At 54.7% G+C, this 10,892-nt stretch overlaps 1 protein-coding gene across 1 annotated transcript; it reads left to right on the forward strand.

Annotated features, from left to right (window-relative positions):
* Positions 1-1,397: 1,397 nt before the first annotated feature.
* Positions 1,398-1,763, forward strand: NGA_2037200 (1-acyl-sn-glycerol-3-phosphate acyltransferase; the record flags this gene model as incomplete). Its single annotated transcript, XM_005856199.1, has 1 exon — positions 1,398-1,763. A coding segment is annotated over one exon (366 nt), but the record flags the coding sequence as incomplete, so codon positions are not given.
* Between the last annotated feature and the right edge of the window lie 9,129 nt (positions 1,764-10,892).

Consider the following 10,892-nt stretch of genomic DNA (forward strand, 5'->3'; position numbering starts at 1 on the left):
AGAGGAGTCGGCCCTCCCTTCGGCAGTAGCAGACGAGGCAAAGGATTGACAAGAGACAGGAGGTTAATCCCCAAAAAGTAACCAAGAAAGAAGTTGAGAATCGAAATTTTATGGAGATACCACATGCTGACGTGAGATCCTTGCAAATAGCAAAACAAACATGTTGAGGTCCCGTTTTGTACGTAGCGAACGTGCCGTAACGGCTTTTCAAAAAGCGTGACGACGCGGCACCCCTGCTGCGTCATGACGTTCCTTCCGCCGCTCTTAGAAACGCCGCACGACGTGCAGAATGAAGGCTCCTCGTATTGCATGACTATTAAATATTTTGGACAGAAAATCGTGCTGGACTGTAGTCGTTGTGCATGAGTCGGGCACTCTCTAGGTTTGTATTTGCACTGTCGAGAAGGCGGCGGCTCGCGCTTCACTTGTCCTCTTCTGCTCGTCCATCGTGATCATTCCTTACATCTTGTTGTTGCGTGGAAGGGAAAACTGTTCTAATCATTACTCTCCTTGAATAAATAATTATGCTGAAGACAGTCAGAAGGCATGGCAAAGAAGCAGGAGGACGCAAGAAGTGATGCCCCAGGAGAAACGTCCGACAAGAGCAACCTCAGTCCAAACGGGCCCTCCTCTGATCCCTCTGCGCGTGAAACCAGCACTCAATCTCTCAGCGTCGACACCACACCCTCCTCATCTACCGCTGCATTAAGCTCCTCATCTGCGAAGAAATTCTCGGCACGATTGCAGGATATTCGAACTTCCGCCTCCAAAGTCCAGCCACTAACCAATGCGCAGAAACGTGGTTTTTATTTCAAGGCTGAAATGCTCTGGCAGGCTGTCCAGGATGGGTTACCTGTCGATGATCCAGATCACGACTCTTTGCTTGCAGCTATCGATTCTTTCGAGAGTGAAATGCTTTCTCTCAATCCCGTGCGGCTCGCCTCCTCCTTCCTCCCACGTATTCTTCAACGTGTCGACATGCTAGTGCGGATGGTCACCTGTTGCGTCTTCTTCTGCCTGATGGGCGTCCTGACCTTTCTCCCGATGATAACTATCGCACCCATTCTCGACTCGCTCCTCAAGCTCGTGGGCTGGCCGCACCAGTACCTGACAAACGCACTTTTTCAGAAGGCCGTCGGACGAGGGTTCCTCTACCTCGCTGGAGTCTTCTACACGGAGGAGGGAAAGGCTAAAGGCGGCTACCGCACACCTCTGGTAGTTTTGTTTCAGCACGGCTCGAATCTGGATGGCTTTTTGTTCCTGGACTCGTTCCCGCAATTTTTTAAATCCATTGGCAAGGACGATATATATCTCATGCCTTACGTAGGCTGGCTGGCCTATGTGATAGCGACATTGCCCATCGACAGGAGGCATCGCAACGAAGCCATCAAACAGCTTGGGCGGGCAACTCGCGCGTGTGCGTCTGGCACAGCAGTAGCTTTGAGCCCGGAGGGCACTCGCAGCAAGACCGGGCAGTTGATGCGGTTTAAAAAAGGGCCATTCTACGTGCAGGCCGAGAGCAGAGCCTCTATTGCCCCGGTGGTCATCCAAGGAACCTTCGAGTTATGGCCCCCCAAATACTTCTTTACGTGTCCTGGGCAGGTTTGTATGAAGTATTTGCCTCCCATCGACCCGGATTCCCTCCCTGCAAAGGTGGGAAAGAATAAGGAGGAGCTGAGCCGGTTTGTTCGTCGGCAGATGTTCGACGCAATTGAGGACTTGACGGTAGAGGCGAGCTCGGGGGGGAAAGGGAGGAATCCATCCGCGGCACCTTTGACATGGTTTCAGCGTGCTTTGAACGTTGTGAGCATGTGCCTGTTTTGGTGGGTTGTAAGGATAGTGTGGGTTCTGGTGACGAGCGTGAGCGATGGCCGTGGTGTCAGTAGGGCGGCGCTGGCTGGCGCGTTTTTGAGTTATACCATCACGGTCACTGCTTCCTTGTATATCTTGTATTGTAAGAGGCCGGCCTCCTTGTAAGGGGCTCTAGTGGGAGGAGGAACGATAGGCGGGGAAGTCCATGTTCTAGCGGAGGATTTCATAACTACTTTGTCAGCTAACAGTGCGGGTACGTCAGGCTTACAGTCGTGGAGTGGAGATGGGAAAGTTAAAGATGAAAATGAAAAAGTGCCAGCTCTTAAAAGGAATTTTGAAATAAAACATGTTTCCAGCCCACCGCTAGCTTCCAACCTCACATCTTCCCGTCACACACACGTGTGCCTGATATCCGTGAAGTTCAGTGACAGCTTTCATTACAGATTAGTATCGCGTCATTCACTCCAGCACCACTAGCGCTGTCAACGCCGAGCCCTGGCTTCAGCACTGAAATTGCTTCAGACGCCGCTTCCCACCCCTTAATTGTCTGTGACTCAATCTTTTTTGCGATAGAAGAGATCAGCTTACCCGCTACTCGAATCCCTCCCACAGCCCTGCTTATCTTTCTTTCTCTTTTAAGCACTTAAGACCTCCCAGGGCCGTAGGCCGCAGCGCTTTGGGCGTAGTACATCTGCTGCTGCTGCTGTTGTTGCTGCTGCTGCTGTTGCTGCCCCTGGGGTTGGCCTTGTGGCTGCGGTTGCTGCTGTTGCATCTGTTGGTACTGTTGCAAATACTGGTGCTGGGGCTGCTGATACATCAAAGCGGGCGGTTGTTGCTGCTGTTGTTGCTGGGGTTGGGGCGCGTACATCCCCGCTGGCATCACCCCCTGCCCGTAGTACTGTCCCGTCAACAAATTGAGCGCTTGCTGCTGTTGCACGTAAGTGCCCGCTCCTGCCATGCTCGGCGCCCCGCTTGCCGGTGGCGCTCCCCCGCTTCCCCCCACGGGGGCTGCCCAACCCACTTTCATCGCCCGTCCTTGCAGTTCGAAGCCCTGCATGGTCTGGATCGCCGTGGCTGCCGCCTGCTCGCTGTCAAATTCAATGAAGCCGTACCCTCGGTGCAGTCTTCCTGGATTCATCTGCGGGTCGGGCAAGAGAGAAAACGAGCGTATCTTGCCGAATGATTGAAATAATCCGCGTACCACCTCCTCCGAAACCTCGAAGGGAATCGAGCCCACGTAGACGCGAGCGCCTCCCCCTCCCCCTCCGACCCGCTGTGCTCCAAATCCAGCTCCCGGCAAACCCCCGTATACCGCGGACTGCTGCAGCTGTTGCTGATGCCCCTGTTGCCGTCCTCCCGCCCCTCCACTGCCTCCCGGCGTCGGCCTGCCCACCTTCAAGGTCCGCCCCGCCAATTGAAAGCCGTTCATGGTCTGGAGCGCCATGGTTGCGCTTTCCGCCTGCTCGAAGTCCACGAACGCAAAACCCTTGCTCCGTCCCGTGCCGGGCTCGAACGACATATTGATGGATCGGATCGCCCCAAAGGGCGCGAAGACTTTCCTGATGTCGTCTTCCTTCAGGTCGTAGTGCAAGCTACCCACGTAGATGCGACAAGCATCGTTACTGGCCGCCGGTCTGGCGCCTGCCCCAGACGCTCCTCCCATAACAGGGGGGGTCGTACTAGGAAGGGGGGCTCGAGGGGAGGATATACCCGCAGTGGCCGCCTGCACGGCAGACGCATAGTATTCCGTGGAGGAAGGGGAGGGGGAGGGGAGGACGGAGGTTTTCGTTGCAGAGGCCAGGGGCTTCCCGCGCGTGGCCGAAAGTTGCTGTGGTGAAGTGATATGTGGACAGGGAGAAATACATGAGCGGCGATAGATTCAAACACGACTCACGAATGCTTCCTTGTCGGGGCCGATTTGGGTAGGCGCTATGGTCAACGTCGAGGCGAGGGCGGTCCCGACTAGGAAAGAGTGCGGCAACGGTGACCAGACTAGAAGGGCTCACTTTCGCGGTTGCTGCGGAAACGGCTGTCTTCTTATCTCCTGGCCCTTTCTCTTGCCGAGACGCCGGCAGTATCCCCCAGAGAGAGCCAGCAGGGCGGCATCTGCACTGGGTCTCCTCATCCGACCGGCATAGCTTTCGAGGACGCATGCCGACACTAACGAGGCGAGATGAAGTAGCGGATGAGCTTCGTGCCATTGCCGATGCCAAGGATAAGCGAACGGACGGGAGAGGGAGGACAGGGAGAGTGCGGGAGGGGCACACGGGACGTGACTGGAGGCGAGAGGAGAGGGAGATCCGAGGGCCGCCGTACCAGAGACCTCAGCACCATGCCAGAAGGAACGCATCAAGAACAAAACCGGGGGGGGGCATTCCAGAAAGACCAAGAGAAGCAGCGAGGAGACGAATCGGTTCACTGGAAAGCCTCAATTATACACGTCCTTTCCCTTCCTTCCCCTCCAATTACCCGTGTGATATCTACTACGCACCTCGTTCAGACGCTTTTGTGCTTTTTCCTTTGCTTCTTGAAGCTCTCTTTGCTTCTCAATGATAGATTTCATGATATCCTCGGCCTCTTTCAGCTTGTCTTCCCCGTCTGGCGTTGCCGTGGACGTAGAAGGTGGCGACCCCTCCAACGCTGTAGGAATGCTCATCTCATCGCCCTTACGCCGCTTGGTTGCCGGCTGCCCGTCCGCATCCGACGTTTCCACCGCCTCGCTCTTCTTTTTGCTGCCGCTGCTATTGTCATTGCCAGGGTCGTGGGCCTCCGTGGCCCCGTCTCCGTTCGCTGCGGGCTCAGTCTCTTCGACACCCTCAATATCCCCTCCGGACGGGGGCGTGTTTTCTTCCTCAGTTTCGGGCGGGGGCGCGGACACTCCGTCGTCCGCCTGGTCGCTTGTCGTGCTACGCATTATTTATGGGGCTGTAGGGTGTTGTGGTACCATAGTGTTGGGATTAGCGTGGCTCGTGGCGTGCAATAAGTAGGTGGGAGGCTGAGGTCGAGACGGTTCTGGAGGTCGCTCCTCTTGGAATGTCAGACAAGGGATTGTTACACTTTTACCCCGTTGTCTACACTCATGCGCTGCTGCAACTGTGCATAAACCCACATGCGTCCATATGAACGAGGCATGCCACCCATGTGAACCTTAACGGGGGTGAGGACACCGCGCATGCGCCCAGTTTTTCCAATTTGCGGTCGGCAGCGGCGGGCCTGCGAGGTGAGGGAAGTATCTCTCTCCATCGCCCTATTCGCTTAAAGGAACCAAGAAGAAAGCACGAACACTTCGGGGTGGCCCCTTGCCTTGCCCGCTTGGGGTGGTGCACGGAGATTCAGCACGGTGTTCACAGACGCGGTGGCCGCGGGAAGGCGTCACGTGCTGTGTTTAGGTCTTTTCGTGTCGGTTACGGCATGTGCCGTGAGGGAGGAGGAATTCCAGCACTTCGAGAGGGAGATACCCTCGCTCCGCCGCCGCAATGCCCGAACCGACCATAAAACCCAAACTTGCACGGCTCACCGCTCGCGATCGTTGAATGTGACCGCAGAGATGATGTTTAAAGGTCGACCTGGACCCTTTTTGCGTGTCAATGTGCCCACTTTGTCCCCGTAATCAAGGCTTCTCTTGCAACAGACTTTCTCCGCCTCCGTATTCAACAGACTCGCAGCAGCACGCAGCAAACAACGGTCACCATGATCACGCATATGTCCCGTCGCCTCCGCAATACCGTGGCTCCATCCATGAAGGTAGGCTTCTCATAGTTGGGTGGGAAAAAATAAAAAAAAGCAACTTTCACGGGTCTGGGGCTATCGATTTGCTTTGTGCAGGGTATGTTGCGGAGGCTCATTCCCATCCGGAACGCTTCAAATGTCCTCCTCTTTCTTCGTGCCGGGAGTCATATGCCTTCCGCTTCTTGATAGCGAAGGGAGTAAAGCTCTAATTGGGTTTTCCCTCTCACACCGGAGCCGGAAAATCGATGATTCTTCTCATATTCATATGTAGTTCCCGGGCGGCTTGCTCTCTATCTCGACTTCCCTGTTCTGTCATGACGTGCCTCCGAAGATGCGTTGATTCATATTCTGTTTTGACCTTGACCTCCCCTCACTCCCAATTCTCTGTTTTGCTGCAGTCACTGGCCACGCGGGGTATGGCATCCATTCAGGAGACCCTCACGGAGCTTGTGCCCGTCAAGCAAGCCGAGCTCGTCGCTCTGAAAAAAGAGCACGGACACAAGGTCATCGGCGATGTAACCGTGGATCAATGCATTGGGGGCGGGCGAGACATCAAGTCTCTTTTCTGGGAAACTTCGCTCCTGGACGCGCAAGAGGGCATCCGCTTCCGAGGCTATTCGATCCCGGAGCTGCAGCAGAAGCTCCCCACCTTCAAAGGGCCTGCCGGACAGGGAGAACCCACCCCAGAGGCCTTGGTCTGGCTGATGCTCACAGACACGATCCCTACCAAGGCAGAAGCGGACTCCTTGACGCATGAGCTTTACAAGCGTTCCGAGATCCCCCAGCACGTGGTCGCGCTCCTCAAGTCCTTGCCCAAGTCGCTCCACCCGATGAGCCAGTTGGTCGTGGGCCTCATGGCTCTGCAGAAGGACAGCAAATTTGCGGCGGCCTACGCGAGCGGCGTTCACAAGAAGGAATATTGGAAGCACACGCTGGAAGACATCCTGGACGTATGGGCCAAGCTGCCAGAGCTCGCAGCTTTGGTGTTCAGCAACACGTACAAAGACGGGTCTGTCGGGAGCAAGGATCCTTCCCTGGACTACTCCGCCAATTTCGCCCGGCGTCTGGGCTACAATAAACCCGAGTTCGACGAGCTCATGCGCCTGTACCTCGTCATCCATTCCGATCACGAGGGAGGGAATGCCTCGGCTCATACCACTCACCTGGTCGGCTCGACCCTCTCCGACCCCTACCTGTCCTACTCGGCGGGCCTCAATGCCTTGGCGGGCCCCCTGCATGGACTGGCCAATCAGGAAGTGCTTGGGTGGATATTGGACCTGCAAAAGAAATTCAAAGCGGAGGGGAAGCCTGTGAACAAGGAGACCATCACGCAGTTCGCATGGGAGACACTCAAGTCGGGCAAGGTCATCCCGGGCTACGGCCACGCCGTGCTTCGGAAAACCGATCCCCGCTACACCTCTCAGCGAGAGTTTGCCTTGAAATACTTGCCGGATGACGAACTCTTCAAGATTGTGGGCACGATCTACGAGGTGGTCCCGGACGTGTTGACGGAGCACGGGAAGACCAAGAACCCCTACCCGAACGTGGACTCCCACTCTGGCGTCTTGCTCTGGCACTACGGCTTCAAAGAGTTCAACTACTACACGGTATTGTTTGGAGTTTCGCGGGCCTTGGGAGCCTTGTCGCAGGTGTTTTGGGACCGGGCTCTGGGGATGCCTCTGGAGCGACCGAAGTCTGTCACCTCTAAGTGGATCCTGGAGCATGTGAACAACAGCAAAAGTCAGTAAAGCCGGCACAAGAGCGCTTTCTTGGCTCGCATCCAGCTACGCGGGCATGGACCGGGCGAAGGGATGGGAAAAACTGATCCAATAAAGGGGTACAAGCCAGGTATGGTGAAAGACGGATGGGAGAGCGTGTTTTTCGACACGGAGGAGCATTGGCAGCTCGGGGAAAGAAGCAGGGCGGCTTGTGGGGGGAATCCATCGGTCAATTTTGGCGGTTTGAAACCTTTAAGGTATGATTCCTGTGATGATCGCAGCCGCGGGAGTAGAACAGCAGCATGCAAAAATAATCCGCTTGATGGAGAGAAGACGAAGAGAAGGGAATGGAAATATCCAGAGGTGTACTGTCAAGACTCGCGTCTCATTTTTAAGCTGGTTCACGAAAGAAATAGGAATTGAACAAATTCCCGTGCGTCCGTAAATTTGCGAAATAAGCGAAATTTGATTCTTCCCATTGTTGTTTCGAACATGTGCACCGTTTTCTCCGATTCGTTCTTATCACTGTGCATGTCTTCATACCTGCTTTTCACTTCCCTGACTTTTAATGCGACGGAGTTCGTATCAGCAGACTAGGGATCATTCAGACATCCTACTCCACCAGGAATCACACTTCATAGGGCACACTTCGCGGTCGTCCAGCCGATAGGGACGGAAAGTACGAGACAGAAACCAATACAGGTCAATAATTGGGTGTGGCCGTGCACAGGCTATGTGTTTGTACCACTTAAGATGTCCTTGTAATTTTGCAGTCTTTCCTTCCCGTAACCATGACTCCAGACGCCATCCAAGCTATATACACGACATTGATCATGTATGCTTGTCAGCATTTCGCTCTGCGTTTCCCTTGCCTTTCCCTGTCCCTTTTTTGTCAAGATATGCCTGTGCCGCCCTCCAACATCATGATCTTACTTCTATGCGGTGATCCTCGTCGTCGCAACTCTCTGTCCTTTCATTCTTCGGCTCATTTCTTTCACGCTTCCAAAGCTCCCTTGCTTTTCATGTCCATTTAACTGCTTGTCTTCCTTCCTGTCCTCATGCAACACACATCGCACGTGCCCACGCCTTGCGTTCCTCCGTCAACACACGACTTGGCCCATGCGGGTCTTAAATCGCCGGGCATGCATGCGCAGTCTTTCGTCCTCCACACTGTCGACCGATTTCAGGAACTCCTTCACCCCATCCCGGCCAAGATCCCTTATCATGACGGCCGCGTGCTCCTCAGAAAGATTCGCCAGGGTCCGCGCGCTTTCTCTCCCAATTTCCAAATCCATGTACAGACATCTCGAAACAAGAACATTCCAAGAAGATGCCATGGAACCAGTGGAGGAAGCCGAGGACGACTGATGACACCCACTTTTCTGGACCGCACCCTCCTTCGTAGTCTGCTCCGCCAAACGCAGAAGGCTACGCACCACCCCCGCCTCTACCAAGGGATGCTTGCAAGAGGCGCTCTCAGACAAGTTGGAGAGAGCGGTCACCGCCGCTTGTCGTACCGCCGGCTCGATATGCATGTGTTTGATGATAGATACCAAGATAGGAATCGCCCCCGCGTCCTTCAGCACAGCCCGGTTGTCTTCCAGCACCGACAGCTTGGCGAGACCAAGGACACCTTCCAGGCGGGCCAAGTCGCAATCACCCGTGGCCATTTCTAGGAGTGGGGCGAGGACGGCACTATCGGATGCGTACGCTACAGGGTCTGCATGAACAGGCGAAGCAACGTGAGAGTCAGCACTCATGCCGGAGGACTTAGTGTGCAACAAGGATTCATTGGCGCTGGCAGTGAAGGAGCGCCCGAAGCTGGGCGGAGACAGGAAATTAGCAGCACTACCACTACCTCCCAAATTTTGGAAGGGATCAGTCGAAGCGAAAACCGCATGCTCGCTTGAAGTGTTAGTGTGATCGAGGCTGCCCTGACTTTCTCCGCTTCCATGTCCTCCCGTGACGCGGACGAGACCCGCCTGTTCTGCGCCCGCCAAGAAACTCTCCATGACATCCCGCATCAAGAAATAGTCACCCAAGCGCTTCTGAAATTCCACCACCAATCCTGTATTGGTGCCGCCTTCGCGATACACACGGCAGCGAAAGTCCACGCGAGACATGGCCCGGTGACGGGCTGCTTTCCATTTACACTTGTCAGCCTTGAAGACATAGTCGACCTGACAGCGAGCGAAAGTCCGCTCCACCAGTTTCATAATCGAAGTCAGGAAGTTCATTTTCTCTGTGTCAGACTTCGCCTCTACGACAGGGGCCAGCATGGCATGGTTATTGGGTTCCAAATATAAAGGCAGGGCTGGCACGCTGCGCCACTCCAACATGGCAGTGCTGCTGTTGCCATTCGACATAGAGAGAAAAGTCTTGACACCGACTCCATCTTCCACCTCACCACGCATGACCGACGGCGAAACTGACGCGAGGCTATTACCGTTGATGCTGATGCTTCTGCTGCTACCCGTGCTGTACCGATTCGCACTGCTCTCGTCCTTGATAAATTTTAAGGGAGCTAGGTCTGCCAGGGGCAATCCCGTGGGAGAGTATCGCGCTCCGCCGAAGTAAGCTGCAGAGAATGGCGTAGCGGTCGAGGCCGGGAGGAACGGGAGGGCGGGCGGCGCGACCACCTCAACACCTCCTTGGTTATTGCCCACGGCACTGTGCCCGCCTCGTGAGACTGCCATGACCGACCGATGCAACGGATAATCGTCCCCAAAGGCCGCACCGCCGGCAGATGGCCCCGCAACCGCATCGATGGGGATGCGAGAGACTTCAGCACGGGAACGTTGAGAGTAGTGGAGCGGGTCATCAGGGTGTGAATGCTGATTAAGTTGCTGTTGGTGAAGGACAGCATCTGCGAAAGGACTGTTGTTGCTGGTGTTGCTCAACGATGGCGAGGGAGATCGTGAAAAAAATTGTTGTTGTGTATGGAGCTGATGCTTGCTATTCCATCGTTTTGAGGATCCCTCCATTCCTTACGAACAGCGATACGGGGGAATCTTACGAACCGATGGCCGAATTATAGACTGGAGAGAGAGACAGCACTCGGAGAGGAGTATTGCCTTAAGAGTAAGAAAGCCAAATCTGGGCAATCACAGGCACAAACGGTGCACGACCAATAAGTCCCCCATCTTGGCCCCGTGCAAGTATCTGGCTCTATTTTCTCAACTGATTTGGTGGTTGTTTACAGGCTGCGGATCGGTTCCGGTCCGAGCAAATATCAACAAATAAGTATGCACACACTTAGACGCGATGTCCACACTGCGTCCAAAGTCTTGAAGCTGAACGCTTGCCTATCGTCTTTGTCTGTGATTTGACAAAAAACTGTGTGGGTTAAGGCAGAGAAGATGAGACCGTATTCGAACATGATCCGTTTCCATATATCGCGCCCCCCCGGCCCCCTGCTGTTCACCCCTCCTTTCACACTTCAGTTAACTGCATAAATATTGCATATACTACATACTGCACGAGTAAAGCGACTACCACCGTCGGATATTTCGTATCTCGACACTCCCGACAACGAAGTCTTTCGGCCCGTCTCCCGTACATTCTACATTGCAATATGCACTCCATTACTAGAATTCAAAAGACTGTGATTCGCACTGCTTCGCTAGATGTGCA

This window comes from Nannochloropsis gaditana (genome assembly GCF_000240725.1).
Source record: "Nannochloropsis gaditana CCMP526 unplaced genomic scaffold scaffold020, whole genome shotgun sequence".
In the NCBI taxonomy this organism is placed as follows: Eukaryota; class Eustigmatophyceae; order Eustigmatales; family Monodopsidaceae; genus Microchloropsis; species Microchloropsis gaditana.